This window comes from Lepidochelys olivacea (genome assembly GCF_965140295.1).
Source record: "Lepidochelys olivacea isolate rLepOli2 genome assembly, chromosome: 1".
Classification (NCBI taxonomy): Eukaryota; Metazoa; Chordata; order Testudines; family Cheloniidae; genus Lepidochelys; species Lepidochelys olivacea.
In genome coordinates, this window is record NC_140411.1 from 274,534,360 (window position 1) to 274,553,963 (window position 19,604).

Sequence of the window (19,604 nt, forward strand, 5' to 3'; positions counted from 1 at the left end):
AATTAGTGTTCCAGACTTCCCATTATAGTGGGCCCGAGAAGGTTGGGTCCGGGTTGTCTAGTACACGTGGGGGGGCTTACTACATTACTTATAGGTTATAATTAGTGGCTGTTCTCTAGGGGGTTGTGCCCCCCTTGATCGTTTCCATATGCAACATAACACAGATAGAGTTAACAATACACCAGCTGCTATGAGAAAAGGAGTACTTGTGGCACCTTAGAGACTAACCAATTTATTAGAGCATAAGCTTTCGTGAGCTACAGCTCACTTCATCAGATGCATATCGTGGAAACTGCTATGATAATCCACAGCAACACCGAGAGTCCTGACCACTGCAGTATGGTCCAACATCCTGGCCACCACCAAAAACACTGCTTCTCCTCCTTCGATAAGGTTAAAATTTTGTCAGCGCCATCCTGTAGAGTGTATTGTAAGTGTGTCCAACTGTTGGCGCTTGCAGCAAGTTGCTCTTGTAATCTTTACACTACAAAGTGTAAAGTAAACTACAAGTAAACTACAAGTTGCTCTTGTAATCTACTTTTGTCCATATTGTGTGTCCATTGAATATCCACAGTGAAATTTGGTATTGTCCAAACCAATTCAACTACTTGGTACGGTATGGAGTAGTAGGTGCTGGTTCGATTGTTTACCACGATTAGGTCCACTGATCCATTGGTGCACCATAGTCCAGGTGGCAGTGTATAGAAGTTCATAATTTTGTCATACACTGGAAGGATTTTGCCTCCTAGTGTTATATTGCAGGATTGCATACATTCCCAACAGAATACACCGTACCCCATATACATTACCCCTAAATGCCCCCCCTTTGCAATAGGCCATTGATCCTGCTTCTCCATAGTCATAGGAGAGGGACACATCCATATTCCTCCTCTGGATATACAACTGCTTAATGTGATGACAGTCCAATTTACCCCATTCCATCCCCCCACCTATTCCCTAGTGGCTCCCAATATGCTCCCCCTTCCCTACTTACTCCCATAGGGTTCAAGGGAACCACCTTATTTGCATCTCCTTCCCATGATATCATAGTAACAATTACATAAGAACTGTCCCCACAGGTCGGGGATGTTATTTTCCAGGTAGATGGGTATGTTTTTGCAATTGTGGATAAATATGGGCTAGCCTCCTGATTTAATACTGAAGGCCATTGTTCTGACCAAGCATCTCTCATAATATCCATTAACATTATTAACTGAGCATTTTGAATACCTACGCACACTTCTCCCCATGTTAGTCTTCTGAAGCCCTCCTCTACCCATGTCACCAGGTCCCCTGCCCAATGAGTGAAATGCAAGTTTACCTCTACTGCTGTCCTCCACCCTGTGGCAACTGCTGATAGTTGCTGTGCCATTGATTCATTAATTTGTTGTTGAAATTTCACATTTTGGCTTACTAATTATTTGGTTACCCACTTGTCCCCCAGATTCCATGTACCCAGCATAGTGTTCCCAGCTGCCCACAATCCCCTTTTCCGACAACGATTCCAGGTGTGTCCCCTCACCCATGCATTGAATTGTTGTTTCAATCCTTTTATGTACATACTACAATCAGGATGGATTTGATCCACCCACCATTCCTTGGGGCGTACCACCCATGTAATAGAGTGAAAGGACACGTTAAAAAGTGCTGGCTGCACCTGCTCCCATAATGGCTCCCAGACATTTGCTCGTCGGGGAATATTCTTGGCTCCAGGCTGTGGCCACTTTAAATTTGGATTCTTCCAACTTGGCATCCATATCACCTGTAGGGTTACATTCTGTAAAATGGTTAACTCATCGTACACCCAGCGTCCCAAAGGGGATTTTACGCCTAATGTAATATGTACATAACAATCACACCTTCGGGGATTATCTTCCATGGAAGTACCATTGTGGTTACATATGGTAACATCACACCCTAAATGTGGGGCCCTATTTTCCCAAGAGGGTTCATTTGATCCAGGAGACCAGAGGGTTACATTCTTTGGACCCTCTGTAACAAACCACATAGCTGGGTAACTGTGTTTTCCACTATCGTTAATCATGGCAGCACCCAGGGAGTACCATGCGATATTTCCTGATAAATTTGATATTCTCCACCTGGTTGGGATTCCCCCATCTAATCCATAAACCATATACCGACACTGCCAAATTCCTGTTGGAGTATTAGTGGTACATCTTTCTATGGGGAGATTCTCATAGTCTTCATTAGCTTTATTACCACAGGTTGCATGTGTAGCCGTCCATGTGTTTCCTCCTTTTGACACTTCACATCGTGGGATCTGAATAGAATTTGTAAATGTGACAATTGTGATTAGCACTAGTAATTGTTCCATCCAGGGCCAGGGAATTTTCATCCTTTTCTCCTTTTTGAATTAACCTGTAATACACACATAACAAAATTTACACGTCCCCTCTCCCAATCCCCTGTTTGTACCTTTTTATTTGCGTGCAGTGAACCCACTCCCGTCCTCCATTCTCTATACTCAGTAATAGCAGACTGGGCCCTAATTGGTCAAGGACAAGATAGGGGCCCTTCCATTTAGGAGCTGGGAATGGATGGTGCTGACCTGGAATCTTGTACATCACTAGATCTCCCACCATGGGTAGATTACGCTCCCCAGGCAGGTCGTACCATGCTTTGACTCTTGCTGCTCCTTGCTCGTCTCGCCAGGCCACCGCCTGCTGTACTTGTTTTACATGGTCAATTAAAGTTAAAATCCATTCTTGTGTTAAGCCGTGTGTAGTGACTTCCCCAGGTACTGGGGTAAGTAGATTTTCCCACTGTTCCATAGGCCTTCCCATGAGAGCTTCATATGGAGAAAATCCTGTGCCCTTTGATTCTCGGGTCCTTATTCTCATTAAGACAAAGGGCAATAACTGTGACCAGTTTTTTCCTCCGATTTCCACTCCCTTTCTTAGCTCACTTTTAATGGTGCGGTTCATGCGTTCCCCCTGCGCCGCAGCCTGGGGGTGATCAGCAATATGGAACAACTGTGTGATTCCAGTGAGGGCTGATAGCTCCCCTAACAGATCTGACCGAAAAGCAGCTCCTTGGTCTGAGTCAATCACCTTCGGGACCCCCCAGCGAGTGAATACCTCATTTACCAGTATTGCAGCAGTTACCCGGGCAGTTTGATACTTTGTGGGGAAAGCTTCCACCCACCGGCTGAAAGCATCCACTACCACCAACATGAATCGGTTTTTCCTGTGATCTGGTGGTAGGGGTCCTGTGTAATCAATCTGTATCCTTTCCCATGGTCCCCTTGGGGCTTGTCTCATTAATTCTCCCCTTAGCACCTTGTGAGGTGGGCTGTGCCTGGCACAGTCCAAACAACGTTCCAGATGTGATTTTAAATCAGCTGCCATTCCTGGCCACCAGCACAACCTTTTTAAAGTTCCCAGTGCCTCCTCAAACCCGGGGTGTCCCCCTGCCAAGCTCCCATGCACCCAGCTTCAGAAAGCCGTCCGACTTCCCTGAGGACACAGCATGACTGGTCCCTCAGTTGTTAGGACACACCAAATCCCTTCCATTAGTTCCACCTTTGGCACATGCCTGTCCCCAAGTTTCATGATGCCTTCCAGTCCTGGGTCAGATTCCTGCAACTCTCGAATTCGCCCTCCCCGATCTGTATCCACCCCGCTTCTTGTTAACACTGTGACAGGCACACTCTCTTCTGGCTCCCAGGGCCATGGGGGTGCCTCTGTCGCAGCCCGCTTGGCCTTTACATCGGCCAGATTATTCCCTTTGCTTAGGGGTCCTGTTTTCTTGTGTGCCTTTACCTTTACCACATTGATCCGTGTAAAACAGTGACTCAGCTCCTCCGCTCGCTTCCACCAGGTAGCATGCTTGATTGTGGAGCCGTCTGTTGCCCTGACATGATTATCTGCCCACCATCTCAGCATTAATGTGGCACCACGAAATACATAATCTGAATCTACCACCACCCAACATTCTGGCTCAAATTTGGGATCCACTTCATTTAAAGCTGTTAGCAAGGCTGCCAGTTCTGCCTCCTGAGCTGACTTTGCTTCTAGTGAGAAACCAATGGTGCTGACTGTCTCATTTCCTCTGATTCCCACAACAGCTAAGCCTGCAGTTTTCCGTCCCCCTTGATACCTACAACTTCCATCCAAAAACCATACCAGTGTCCCCTCCTTTACCTGATTGGGGTTAGCCGCCCGAAACACCTGATGTTGGGTTTTACCCGGGCTGGCTTCACATTGGTGTGGGGTGCCAGCCAGATGTAATCCAGCTACCCAGACTATGGGTTCCTTTAACACCTCTGCTTTAATGTTTTCTGCCTGTAGAGCCAGCAACCATTTAGCAATACGCTGCCCACTCACTTGTCCCTGTAAGATAGTGTGCATGTTTAACAGCCGCAGGGGGTCATGATGAGATCGGACTATTACTTTCTGCATTCCCGTAAGGTATTTAAATTTCCCTACCCCCCAGTAGGAGCACAACAGCACCTTTTCACACCATCCATACTTCAATTCCACAGCACTCAAAAGTCGAGAGGCAAAGGCCACAGGTCGGTCCTTTGCTCCATGCTCCTGTGTTAATGCACAACCAATGGTAGTGTCCGATACCAAAGGATACAGATAAAAGAATTTCTCCCCATCTGGGGAGGCCAGCACTGGAGCACTGGCCAGGTTTTCCTTTAGCACTCTCACTGCCTCAGTACACTCTTCTGACCATTCCCAAGTTGAGGCTCGGGTTAGGTCAAATAGAGGCTGGGCTATTTCTGCATAATTGGCCACAAAATCCCTGCAAAATCCAGTTAGACCCAGAAAACTTTGCAAGCTTTTAACATCCGTAGGCAGTGGCAGGGACTGGATCAGTTGCACCCGTCCCTTATCGATTTCCCTTCCCATCTGAGACACTTCCACTCCTAAGTAGGCCACTCTTGTCTGTCCCGTCTGAGCCTTTTTCCCATTGACCTTCAATCCTACTCTTGCCAAAGCTTGCAGGACCTGCTCAGTTAGTTCCCTGTCTTCTTCCTCTGTCCCTGACATTAGCAACAGGTCGTCTACATACTGTATGCACCTTGCTGAATCCACCCCCTCCAGAGCCTGTCTCATGTATCTGTGAAAAATTGCAGGGGAGTCCCTATATCCCTGGGGTAGGACTGTCCAGCAGAATTGTCTGCCCTCCCATGTGAATGCAGTTTTATACTGACACGAGGTAGCTAGTGGCAGAGACCAAAACCCATTGCTATGTCCAAAACAGTGAAAATTCGGAATTGGGGTCCAATACGGGCCAACATTTCAGGGTACGCTGCCACCACTGAGGCTGGCGAATTGGCCAGAGCATTTAGTGCCCTGTAATCCACAGTGAGGCGCCAGGTACCATTTGGCTTCCTCACGGACCATACAGCAGCATTACAAGGGGATGCAACTGCCCGAATCAGTCCCCTCTGTTCCAACTCCCCAATAGTTGCCCCCATCTCTGCCAATGCCTCCCGAGGAATAGGGTACTGTTTCTGTGGGGGAGGGTCCCCTCCCTCCATCAGTACCTCCATGCTGCCCTTACCACAATCCAGGTTATCCTTCGCCCACACAGGGATGTGTTCCCACCCAGCCAGGGTGGTGGGAGGGCATGTGCCGCTTTAATGGTCATAGTGGCTATCCCCATGGGAATGGTATAGCCCTGACCGTCCTGCGTTTGCCCCAGTAAACACACCCAATTGGCTAAATCCAGTACAAGTCCCAGTTTGTGTAAATCTCCTGCCCCCAACAGATTAAGCATATCATTACAACCCCACATAATCTCCCCTTCCCCCCAGATTCCTTTGATTTGTCCCCGCCTCAGGGTTAACTGTGTCTCCCCTCCTGTTGCCCCTACAATTGTCACAGTCCCTTCTGAGGGTCTCCCCTGCCCCCATGTGGTTAAACTGATGGCTGCTCCAGTGTCGATCAAAAAATCCCTCATGGGACTCCCTTCGATTGCCCCCTGGAGCGTGGGGCGACCAGATGCATCCCGTCCTAAACTGAGAACATGGACAGGATGCCTCCCAGGGCACCCCTAAGTTGCAGCACCCACCTCTGTCCCTCCCATTGATTCATGGGGGGACCGGGGGTCCTGGCACCGAACACATTCCTGTCTCCATGCAAAATTGTGTGTCTGGCATTTCAGGCAGTCCCAGTCCCTTGGCCTCCAGGACCACTTTCCCCCTGATCTGGTAAGATCGTGGGTAGTCAGTTTAGCCTGCAGTCTCTGGATCTGTTGCTCTATAGCTGCCCGCTCGTCCCTGACTACCTTCCCAAAGCCACGAACTCTCCCTCTACCTCCTCCTCTCCAGGCTGACCCACTCCTTTCCACCTTGTATTGATCCCCCGCAGGAATAGCATGGACTGGCTCTTCCCCCTGATGCATCTGCCTCCACACATCTGCCTGTTCCAGAAACTGGGGTAGCTGATTGGGAGCAAGTTCAAGGTGCTGCAACCTTAAATGCCCCACGAACGGCGGATTGCTCAGCTCCAACCATTTCTCCAGCAATTCCACACCCCTACCCTGCTCCACACCCCCACCAGGTCCCGGTGCCCCTGCCTGTGGCATCACCCATGGACCATCCAGGGGATCCACCCAGCACCGTGGCCATGCCTGTATGCGATTAAGTGTATCCCGCCCTGTTTCCCTAGGGATTCGCTTCACCTTATTCATTCCCGCAGTATGAGAGTACACCCCAAACAAGTGTTTTGCCACCTGTCCGGGGATTAGAAATGGATGTGCCACTCCTGCCACATCAATTCCCAAGGCACCTCGTCCCAAAAGACTACGCCATAAGATCACCTGGTCCTCACGAGTTAGACCCTCCATCTCCCTGCCCACCTCCACTAGCCACAGCACAAACTGATCCCAATCATCCCGGGGTACCTTTCCCAAACGGCCCAGTACTGCCTCCCGGTCCTTCAGGGACAAGGGGCGGATTTCTGCCTGTTCTACTACTTGTGGGGCATGGTTTTTGGCCATAACGGTTGTTAGAGAGCTTATTCCTTCACTCTCCCACTTCCCTGGTCCTTCTCGCATGAACAGAGAGCAACAATACCCGAAGTCCGAAGGTGCAAACAATTCGATGTTTATTGGGGTGAACTTCCAGCAAGCTTAAATACAAGTTCCTTTTTCCTTATTTTCGAATCCCAACTTACTTCCTGTTTGCCCCTAATTTATATAGTAATATTCTTAGCCATACCTTAACCAATCATTCTACTGAAATTTAACTAACCAATCCTAACATATTGTAACATGATTAGCTAAACAATTATATCCCACCACAATAATTAGTTTACACCCAGCAAAATTAATTATACGGCAGACAGAAACAATCACAGAACCAGACAGAGATTATACAGACAAACAACAGCAAAGTGGGAACTATAATGACAAAACAATACAGAAGTGAGGATTTCACATCCCAGCTATTGATAAGTGAGTTCTTGCCAGACAGGATGCTATCAAACTAAGTTTCCTTTTACATTTTCTAGGCACTTCCCTTTCTCTGGAGGTGATAGGAATACAATCCTGTCCTGATAGTGCCTGACAGCCCAATAGCACCTTATTTCAATGTGACTAGTTTGGAATGTGAGGATGTGACCGGTCGCTTCCTAGCTTATGGCGGCCTCTGCTGCTTAGCCAAAGGCCTTAGCCTAAGAACAGGGCCTCAGACTGTCACAGTAAGAGAAGGACCTTACACTGGCAGACAGTGATTTTGATTCTTTCTTTTATACCTCTAACTAGCCAAGTGATAAGAATACACCTAAATTGGGCAGTTTGGGTGTGGTTGGGGTCACTGAAGATTACCAACATGCATAGATGACTGGTGCCTCCCCATATTGGGGGGACACAAGCTAAAGTGGAGGACATGTGACCTCCCCATGTGTCTCCTCCGTGCCCCCAACCCGGGGCCCTCGTGCTCTCTCCCCCCTTCCTCGCCTCACGTTACCTGAACGGGGGGGGGGGGGGGGAAGAAGAGGGCTCTGTCCTCCCACTGCGCTGACTCCCCCTCCACGTTTGGCAGCTCTCCCTGGCAACCAGGCCTGGGCGGTTACAGAACAGAGCCACTCCTGGTCGCTGATCTGTGCAGCGTAGCTAGCTGCCTGGGAGAGAGGCTGGCTGTGGAGAGATGACAAGGAGCAGGGACTGGAGCAGAGGCAAATGCAGCTGCAAATGTGGTATATATTGAGCAGTCACTGATCTGCTGTGAGGGCCAGGTTTATAAGCAGGGCTGATAAACCAGCAGCCAGTTAGGGGTTGTGGCCACTCTGTCAGTTCCAAGGCAGAGCAGCTGTGCTCATTGGTTGCCTAGCAGTGAATTTAGGGAAGGAGCAAGCCAACAGCTGGTCCTTGCTGGTCTGGTCTATGATAGGCTTCCCCATAGATATTTGTAAAATCAAAGTTCACCTCCATCACTTTGTTCCTACTTTCTGTCACATACACTTTGTACATGGTCTACTAACTGCCTTAGTGTGGCAAACAGCTACACATTTTTTATATTGTGTGCATTTTTTTTAATATATCACCTTTAGCTGGACACTCATCTCTTAAGATGTAGAAAATTTCATAGCTCATGCATTTAGTCTGAAAGATTTTGTAGGTAGCCTGGGACTTCCTTTTAGCCTCAGGGTTTTTATGATAATTACTTTTAGCACTCATGCTGTCTCTGTTTACTCATGCTATCTTTACTTCTGACACCATGTCACATACACCTAATAATGGTAGGTTGCTGAACTGCTACTAGCAGGTCAGGCTTCAGTACCACATATGGACTGGCTACAGAGCTTCTTTCACAGAGAGCGATCTATGATTCTGTGATTCTATGATCAGATGTGTTCACGAAAGATGTTTTAATGCCCTCCCAGAAACTGCCATTGTAAGCTTAAGGTCTCATATACATGGCGCCACCTAGTGACTGAACATTATTAGCATATAGCTATAGAAGGTACCAGAGAATGAAATTGACCCTTTAGCACATAGAATCATAGAATATCAGGGTTGGAAGGGACCTCAGGAGGTCATCTAGTCCAACCCCCTGCTTAAAGCAGGACCAATTTGCCCCAGATCCCTAAATGGCCCCCTCAAGGATTGAACTCACAACCCTGGGTTTAGCAGGCCAATGCTCAAACCACTGAGCTATCCCTTCCCCATAACAAGAACAACATTATATTCATAAATGCAATTAGATAGGAAAGACTGTTTTTCAGTTAAACGCCAGTTAAGTATTTTAGGTGAATTATCTGCTCTTGAAAGTTTCCTGTCTCATAACCCTGGATACTGAAATTACCCACTTCATAACTGAGCAGGCACAACACAGGCAGAGTGAGTCTTAACTTCCTGGCAGCAACCTATTGATGTACCACAACCAGATCCCTTTTCTGGAGGGACTATTCATAGATTCATAGATTCATAGATATCTAGGTCAGAAGGGACCATTATGATCATCTAGTCCGACCTCCTGCACAACGCAGGCCACAGAATTTCACCCACCACTCCTAAAAAAGACCTCACACCTATATCTGTGCTATTGAAGTCCTCAAATTGTAGTTTGAAGACCTCAAGGAGCAGAGAATCCTCCAGCAAGTGACCCGTGCCCCATGCTACAGAGGAAGGCGAAAAACCTCCAGGGCCTTCCAATCTGCCCTGGAGGAAAATTCCTTCCCGACCCCAAATATGGCGATCAGCTAAACCCTGAGCATATGGGCAAGATTCATCAGCCAGATACTACAGAAAATTCTTTCCCGGGTAACTTGGATCTTACCCCATCTAAAAACCCATCACAGTCCATTGGGCCTATTTACCATGAATATTTAATTACCAAAACCATGTTATCCCATCATACCATCTCCTCCATAAACTTATCGAGTTTAATCTTAAAGCAAGATAGATCTTTTGCCCCCACTACTTCCCTCGGAAGGCTATTCCAAAACTTCACTCCTCTGATGGTTAGAAACCTTCGTCTAATTTCTAATCTAAATTTCCTAGTGGCCAGTTTATATCCATTTGTTCTTGTGTCCACATTGGTACTGAGTTTAAATAATTCCTCTCCCTCTCTGGTATTTATCCCTCTGATATATTTATAGAGAGCAATCATATCTCCCCTCAACCTTCTTTTAGTTAGGCTAAACAAGCCAAGCTCCCTGAGTCTCCTTTCATAAGACAAGTTTTCCATTCCTCGGATCATCCTAGTAGCCCTTCTCTGTACCTGTTCCAGTTTGAATTCATCCTTCCTAAACATGGGAGACCAGAACTGCACGCAGTATTCCAGGTGAGGTCTCACCAGTGCCTTATATAACGGTACTAAAACCTCCTTATCCCTACTGGAAATACCTCTCCTGATGCATCCCAAGACGACATTAGCTTTTTTCACAGCCATATCACATTGGCAGCTCATAGTCATCCTATGATCAACCAATACTCCAAGGTCCTTTTCCTCCTCCGTTACTTCTAGTTGATGCGTCCCTAGCTTATAACTAAAATTCTTGTTATTAATCCCTAAATGCATGACCTTACACTTCTCACTATTAAATTTCATCCTATTCCTATTACTCCAGTTTACAAGGTCATCCAGATCCTCCTGTAGGGTATCCCTGTCCTTCTCTAAATTAGCAATACCTCCCAGCTTTGTATCATCTGCAAACTTTATTAGCACACTCCCACTTTTTGTGCCCAGGTCAGTAATAAAAAGATTAAATAAGATTGGTCCCAAAACTGATCCTTGAGGAACTCCACTGGTAACCTCCCTCCAGCCTGACAGTTCACCTTTCAGTAGGACCTGTTGTAGTCTCCCCTTTAACCAATTCCCTATCCACCTTTCAATTTTCCTATTGATGCCCATCTTATCCAATTTAACTAATAATTCCCCATGTGGCACAGTATCAAACGCCTTACTAAAATCTAAGTAGATTAGATCCACTGCGTTTCCTTTATCTAAAAAATCTGTTACTCTCTCAAAGAAGGAGATCAGGTTGGTTTGGCACGATCTACCTTTTGTAAAACCATGTTGTATTTTGTCCCATTTACCATTGACTTCAATGTCCTTAACTACCTTCTCCTTCAAAATTTTTTCCAAGACCTTGCATACTACAGATGTCAAACTAACAGGCCTATAATTACTTGGATCACTTTTTTTCCCTTTCTTAAAAATAGGAACTATGTTAGCAATTCTCCAATCATACGGTACAACCCCTGAGTTTACAGATTCATTAAAAATTTTTGCTAATGGGCTTGCAATTTCTTGTGCCAATTCTTTTAATATTCTTGGATGAAGATTATCTGGGCCCCCCGATTTAGTCCCATTAAGCTGTTTGAGTTTCGCTTCTACCTCAGATATGGTGATGTCTACCTCCATATCCTCATTCCCATTTATCATGCTACCATTATCCCTAAGATCCTCTTTAGTCTTATTAAAGACTGAGGCAAAGTATTTGTTTAGATATTGGGCCATGCCTAGATTATCCTTGACCTCCACTCCATCCTCAGTTTTTAGCGGTCCCACTTCTTTCTTTGTTTTCTTCCTATTTATATGACTATAGAACCTTTTACTATTGGTTTTAATTCCCTTTGCAAGGTCCAACTCTACTTGACTTTTAGCCTGTCTCACTTTATCCCTACATATTCTGACCTCAATAAGGTAGCTTTCCTTACTGATCCCTCCCTTCTTCCACTCCCTATATTGCTACAGGGTGAGAAAGCAGCTGATCGGTACTACCTATTCAGTGCCAGGATTGCAAGGATGCATGTCAATTTAGTGTGTGTGAGAGATGTGCCCACCTGGAACTAGTCTGAGAGACCTGAAATTCCTTTCACATGGACTACTGCCAAACTATCTGCTAGTATTAACTTGAAACTGGATTATCTCATCCCGCTGTGGGAGATAGGAAGCAAAACAAAGAGTGAGGTTTCTGGGATTCACAACAAAGTTTCCTGAGGAAAGGGGAGGAGATTTGTGGGCATGGAGCAGACAAGAGGACACAGTTTCTTGCAGATCCGGGAGGAAGGAACTTCTGTCACCCCTGCAAAAGGCATCTGCATGGATGTGTCTCTCCACATTGTTACTCCATCTCTCCTGTCTGAAGCCATGCTACCACTGGCTGAGTCCATTCAGCTTTGCAGTAGAAACTGTAGTAGGGACTGAGCATCAGTTAAACTAGCCCTCAGTGGCTTAAGGAGTTAATTGCTAATGGGATATCTGCACAGATATCTATGGGGCCAGAAACCAGCAAAGTGCAAAATAATGCACATTGTTAAATATAATTCCAACTATACGTACAAAATGATGGGGTCTAAATTAGCTGTTAACACTCAAGAAACAGAACTTGGGAGTCATTGTGGATAGTTCTCTGAAAATACCTGTTCAATGTGTGGCAGCAGTCAAAAAAAGCTAACAGAATGTCAGGAATCATTAGGAAAGGGATAGATAGGACAGTAAATATAATGCCACTATATAAATCCATGGTACATTCACATCTTGAATGCTGCTTGCAGTTCTGAGCACCATCTCAATGATGATATATTACAGGGATCGGCAATCTTTGGCACACGGCACATCCCTCAGCCCACGCCACTTCCCACAGCCTCCATTGGCCTGGAGCAGCAAACCGCTGCCAGTGGGAGCTGCAATCTGTCGAACCTGCAGATGTGGCAGGTAAACAAACCGGCCTGGCCCGCCAGGGGGCTTACCCTGGTGTGCTGCATGCCAAAAGTTGCTAATCCCTGATATATTAGAACTGGAAAAAGTATAGAGAAGGGCAACAAAACTGTTTAGGGGTATGGAAAAGCTTCCATATGAGGAGGGATTAAAAAGACAGAGACTGTTCATCTTAGAAAAGACACAACTGGGGCTGATATGATAGAGGTCTATAAAATCATGAATGGTCTGGAAAAAGTGAATAAGCAAGTGTTATTTATCCCTTCACATAAGACAAAAACCAGGGCTTACCTAATGAAATTAGGCAGCAGGTTGAAAACAAACAGAAGGAAGTACTTCTTCACAGAATGTACAGCCAATCTGTGGAACTGGTTGCCAGGGGATGTGGAGAAGGCCAGAAGTATAACTGGGTTCAACAAAATTAGATAACTTCATGGACAATAGGTCCATCAATGACTATTAACCAAGATGGTCAGGGACATAACCCCATGTTCCAGGTGTCCGTAAACCTCTGACTGCCAGAACCTGGGACTGGACGACAGGGGCTGGATCACTCAATAAAGTGCCCTGTTCAGGTCACTCCCTCTGAAGCACCTGGCACTCGCCACTGTTGGAAGACAGGATACTGGGTTAGATAGACCATTGGTTTGACATAGTATGGCCATTCTTATGTTAATGCCAAAAAGAACAGCTAGTTGCCAGCCTGACTCCCCTGTTCTATAAAATCATGCAGAGCCTAGTCTTGTGATGCATCCATAGGTGGGCACCATGGATGGGGTTCCAGTGAGCGGAAACGATACTGTGGATGCAGCGCTCCTCCCCCCACCTCTACTTCTGCACTTTGTTTGTGCATTCCAAGGGGAAGTGCTTCCTGAGTTGGATGCCTTCCACGCAGGTTAGTGGAGGAGATTATCTGAGCCAGTGTTATTAGGAACTTGAGCCAGATGTGAACTGGTGACCCAGAGACAAAATACTCTCCTCTGTATCCCATTACCAATTCCCTGAGCCATTTCTGTTTATTCCCAGTTCCAGCGGCTGAAAAATACCGCTCACTTAAATACTGCTCACTGCTGTCGTTAAATTGCTAACTATTGTTGAAAGTGCAGATGGACAGTTGGTTTACATTCACAGTTCCCTTTTAATCACCACTATCTTTTAGTGTGGAAATTGCACCACATATTACCAAGCATGTGATTAATATTAATTACTTGCCAATTCCAAATGTCTTAATAGTACCTCATGCCGTGAAAATGCCACCATCTGCTGGTTGCATCCTTGCAGAAAAGAACGCAAGAGGAGGTGATTTTGTGCATTAAGCTTGGTCTGTTCAGTGAGGAAATACTGGTTCGGATTTAGAGATTAGGGTTCCCTGAAAATCATTTCTCCTGGATAACGTTCCACATTACAGACATATGAAACAGACCCAGCAATGCATGCTGGGAGCCTGTGGAATGAATGCTATTTTTTACTTTGTGATATTGTTACCAGGAAGCTTGTGGTGTTCAAATACCTCTTATACATTCTTTTACCAGATATATCTGTTAGAACAGATTCATGCAGTGAATTTCCTTTAAAAATAAATGTGACGAAATATTCTGCACATACATGAAAGTATTACCCCCCCTCTGGCTTTATATGATTTCTTAGTATTTGGGGGGAAAAGGAGGTCTGGCACACAGGAGCAGATTTAGGTCATGCACATTGTTTCTGTCTCTCTCTGCCTATGCTTCTTCATGCCAGGGTGTGTTTTTTTTGGCCTGTCTCCCAAGATTTGTGAGAGTGTTGGGTCATCCTTCAGGATAGGTTGTAGTTCCCAGAAGTCACCTACTACAGGACAGGCCTAACAAAGAAAATAACAGAACGCCGCTAGCCGTCACCTTCAGCCCCCAACTAAAGCCCCTCCAACGCATTATTAAGGATCTACAACCTATCCTGAAGGATGACCCAACACTCTCACAAATCTTGGGAGACAGGCCAGGCTTTGCCTACAGACAGCCCCGCAACCTGAAGCAAATACTCACCAGCAACCACATATCACACAACAGAACCACTAACCCAGCAACCTATCCTTGCAACAAAGCCCGTTGCCAACTGTGCCCACATATCTATTCAGGGTACACCATCACAGGGCCTAATAACATCAGCCACACTATCAGAGGCTCGTTCACCTGCACATCCACCAATGTGATATGTGCCATCATGTGCCAGCAATGCCCCTCTGCCATGTACATTGGTCAAACTGGACAGTCTCTATGTAAAAGAATAAATGGACACAAATCAGACGTCAAGAATTATAACATTCATAAACCAGTCGGAGAACACTTCAATCTCTCTGGTCACGCGATTACAGACATGAAAGTTGCTATATTACAACAAAAAAACTTCAAATCCAGACTCCAGCGAGAAACTGTTGAATTGGAATCCATTTGCAAATTGGATACAATTAACTTAGGCTTGAATAGAGACTCGGAGGGGCTAAGTCATTATGCAAGGTAACCTATTTCCCCTTGTTTTTTCCTACCCCCCCGCAGACGTTCTTGTTAAACCCTGGATTTGTGCTGGAAATGGCCCACCTTGATTATCATACACATTGTAATGAAGTTACTGTGGATTTACCCCGGGGCAAGTGAGAACATACTCAGGCCTCATATATTGTGTAATTGGAAAATGCTATAATTTGAGTAGCCTGTAATGGTGTCCTCTGGTTAAAGACACTTGTCTGCTTTATTTTGGTAAGTTAGATTTAGTCTAGACTAGGTTAGGTAGCTGTGGGCCATTTGCAGAGCCCCAAATGCATTGCATCAAGCTGGAAAATAAATTCTATCTCCCCCCCCACCCCACCCCCAGCGCCGCTTTTTGACACTGGAGTGTCAAAGTCTGGAGTATCTTCATGTCAATTTAAAATGCAGGTTTCTATAAAATTAGATGTTAGATGGGGTGGGATCTGAGTTACCCAGGAAAGAATTTTCTATAGTATCTGGCTGGTTGTCATAAATATAAAGGGAAGGGTAAACCCCTTTGAAATCCCTCCTGGCCAGGGGAAGCTCCTCTCACCTGTAAAGGGTTAAGAAGCTAAAGGTAACCTCGCTGGCACCTGACCAAAATGACCAATGAGGAGACAAGATACTTTCAAAAGCTGGGAGGAGGGAGAGAAACAAAGGGTTTGTGTGTCTGTCTGTAGTCGTCTTGGCCGGGGACAGAACAGGAATGGAGTCTTAGAACTTTTAGTAAGTAATCTAGCTAGGTATGTGTTAGATTATGATTTCTTTAAATGGCTGAGAAAAGAATTGTGCTGAATAGAATAACTATTTCTGTCTGTGTATCTTTTTTGTAACTTAAGGTTTTGCATAGAGGGGTTCTCTATGTTTTTGAATCTAATTACCCTGTAAGATATATACCATCCTGATTTTACAGGGGGGATTTCTTTATTTCTATTTACTTCTATTTTTTATTAAAAGTCTTCTTGTAAAACACTGAATGCTTGATCATTGTTCTTAAGATCCAAGGGTCTGGGTCTGTAGTCACCTAGACAAATTGGTGAGGCTTTTTACCAAATCTTGTCCAGGAAGTGGGGTGCAAGGTTTTGGGAAGTATTTTGGGGGGAAGGACGCGTCCAAACAGCTCTTCCCCAGTAACCAGTATTAGTTTGGTGGTGGTAGCGGCCTGTCCAAGGTGTAATATTTTGTACCTTGGGGAAGTTTTGACCTAAGCTGGTAAAGATAAGCTTAGGAGGTTTTTCATGCAGGTCCCCACATCTGTACCCTAGAGTTCAGAGTGGGGGAGGAACCTTGACATGGTGGTAGCGGTGGGATTAACCTGAAATCATTTTGAGATCCAGTTGAGATTTTTTGAACTAGAAATACAGATTTTAAAAAGGAATTTTTAGGAAGTCCAGAAGGCAGCTTTGAAACTGAAAGCAGCTTGGTTTCTCTCTGCTTTGTGGCCAAGCAGAGACAAAAGGGGATTATCTTGTGAATTGCAGGTTTTCTTGCCTGGAGGCAGGGTACTTAACTCCTGCAGGGAAATTCACAGTCTTCCAACCCAGAGGTTTTTTTTTTTCTTTTCTTCCTAAAAGTAAATAGGGGGTGTGTGCTCTACCCATTTGCCTGGAGACAAAAGTGGCAGGGTTTTTTTAGGATTTTGATTTTTTTGTTTTGTTTTACAAGGAGCACAGGTTTGAAAAGAAATTTTTTTCTTCTTTGGGCTGGGTAAGCAGGTTTCCAAGTAGTTGGAGGGTTTTTGCTTTAATTTGGGCCCAGAGCAGAGACAAGGGAATTGTCTTTTTCTGTAGGCTGACAATCACTATCAGAGAATAGGTATTCTATTCCAGCACAGCAAAATTTTACAGCCAAGTTTTGTTTGTTTATTTCTAAACCTCGGGTGTAAAGTTAGTTAAAAACAGAGAGGTTAGAATGGCCAAATCCTCAGCTCGACTACAGCTGGAATTAGCCAAATTTCAGGCTGAGGAAAAACAAAGGGAACATGAAAGACAGATAGAACTCATGCAGCTGAAGAAGGAACAAGAAAGGGAGGCAGAACAACACCAAGAGGCTGCCCACAAGAGGGAAATGGAGGCAAGGAAGCATGTGGAGGAGGAGAGGGAAAAAGAGAGGAAGCATGTGGAGGAGATGGAGAGGATAAAGGCCCAGCAGAATATACCAACAAACCCTAGCAATCCTTCTCCAGGTACCACTTCCCATCCCAGAAAGTTCCCCACCTACAAGGCAGGTGATGATACTGAGGCCTTCTTAGAAAACTTCGAAAGGGCCTGCCTTGGGTACAACATCTCTACTGACCAATACATGGTAGAGCTGAGGCCGCAGCTCAGTGGACCCTTAGCTGAGGTGGCAGCTGAAATGCCTAAAGAACACATGAACAAGTATGAACTGTTTAAATCCAAGGCGAGAGTCAGAATGGGGATAACACCCGAGCAGTCTCGTCGGAGGTTCAGAGCCCTAAGGTGGAAACCAGACGTGTCATTTACCCGACATGCCTACCACATTGTAAAACATTGGGATGCCTGGATATCAGGAGCAAGTGTTGAATCTCCAGTAAATTTGCCCTTCCTAATGCAAATGGAACAATTCTTAGAGGGTGTTCCTGAGGAAATAGAAAGATACATCCTAGATGGGAAACCCAAAACTGTAATTGAGGCAGGAGAGATTGGAGCCAGATGGGTGGAGGTGGCAGAGAAGAAGAAAACTGGTCGCAGTTGGAGCGGAGACCAGAAGGGACCACCCCAGACCACACCCTATTACCGGGGGCCGCCCAAAGCCCCACCTACCTCCCAAAGAACCCTCCAGACCCCTTATCGTCCCACCACCCCGTTCTCCAGCAACCCTCCTCGCCCCAGTGACCCGTCAGCTGGACAATGTTTTAAGTGTAACGAGCTGGGGCATGTAAAGGCCAACTGCCCCAAGAACCCCAACAGATTACAGTTCATTGCACCGGAATCACACCAGAGGTCCACAGGCCCAGATACCTCCCAGATACCCTTGGAGCGGAGGGAAACTGTGAGTGTGGGTGGGAAGAAGGTCACCGCGTGGAGGGACACCGGAGCACAAGTGTCAGCTATCCATGCTTCCTTAGTGGACCCCAATTTAATCAACCCAGAGATCCAAGTGACGATTCAACCCTTCAAGTCCAACTCTTTCAATTTGCCTACAGCCAAGTTGCCTGTCCAGTACAAGGGCTGGTCAGGAATGTGGACTTTTGCAGTCTATGATGATTATCCCATCCCCATGCTGTTGGGGGAAGACTTGGCCAATCATGTGAAGCAGGCCAAGAGGGTGGGAATGGTCACCCGCAACCAGGCTAAACAAGCCGTGAGGCCTAGCTCTGTTCCGGAAACTTCTATCAGGACCCAGTCAGAGGTGATGGACCTGGACCCCAGGCCAATGTCTGCAACAGCAGTAGTGGATCCAGTCCCAGAGACCCAGACGGAACCAGTCCCAGAACCGGAACCAGCCGAACAACCAACACCAGACCCCGTGTCAGCACTGAATCCAGTACTTGCAACCTCAACACCAGAGGGCCCCACCGAACCTGAACTGGCAGCAGCCGATAACCCTACACAAGAGGCTCAGCCGGAGCCTGAATCCCAACATAGTACACCAGCGGAGAGCGGTTCACAGTCAACAGAAACAGCTCCATCCCCTATATCGCTTCCAGAGGGACCAAGCCTAGGTCCACAATCCCATGAGGAACTGATGTCTCCAGCATCAAGGGAACAGTTCCAGACCGAACAAGAAGCAGATGAAAGCCTCCAGAGAGCTTGGACGGCGGCACGGAGCAACCCACCGCCTCTCAGCTCTTCTAATCGATCCAGGTTTGTTGTAGAAAGAGGACTTTTATACAAGGAAACTCTTTCTGGGGGACACCAGGAAGACTGGCATCCTCAGAGACAGTTGGTAGTTCCAACTAAATACCGGGCCAAGCTCTTGAGCTTAGCCCATGATCACCCTAGTGGCCATGCTGGGGTGAACAGGACCAAAGACCGTTTGGGGGGGTCATTCCACTGGGAGGGAATGGGCAAGGATGTTTCTACCTATGTCCAGTCTTGTGAGGTGTGCCAAAGAGTGGGAAAACCCCAAGACCAGGTCAAAGCTCCTCTCCAGCCACTCCCCATCATTGAAGTTCCATTTCAGCGAGTAGCTGTGGATATTCTGGGTCCTTTTCCGAAAAAGACACCCAGAGGAAAGCAGTACATACTGACTTTCATGCATTTTGCCACCCGATGGCCGGAAGCAGTAGCTCTAAGCAACACCAGGGCTAAAAGTGTGTGCCAGGCACTAGCAGACATTTTTGCCAGGGTAGGTTGGCCCTCCGACATCCTCACAGATGCAGGGACTAATTTCCTGGCAGGAACTATGAAAAACCTTTGGGAAGCTCATGGGGTAAATCACTTGGTTGCCACTCCTTACCATCATCAAACAAATGGCATGGTGGAGAAGTTTAA

At 46.3% G+C, this 19,604-nt stretch overlaps 1 protein-coding gene across 1 annotated transcript in view; it reads right to left on the reverse strand.

The window, feature by feature from the left end:
- Positions 1-216: 216 nt before the first annotated feature.
- Positions 217-19,604, reverse strand: part of LOC311517189 (uncharacterized protein) — a 123,623-nt gene continuing 104,235 nt past the window's right edge. Inside the window, exon 2 of the mRNA XM_084621802.1 lies at positions 217-2,379. Coding sequence (XP_084477928.1) covers positions 1,418-2,356 — 939 coding nt within the window. The 5' untranslated portion in view covers positions 2,357-2,379 and the 3' untranslated portion in view covers positions 217-1,417. The remainder of the gene's footprint in view (positions 2,380-19,604) is intronic.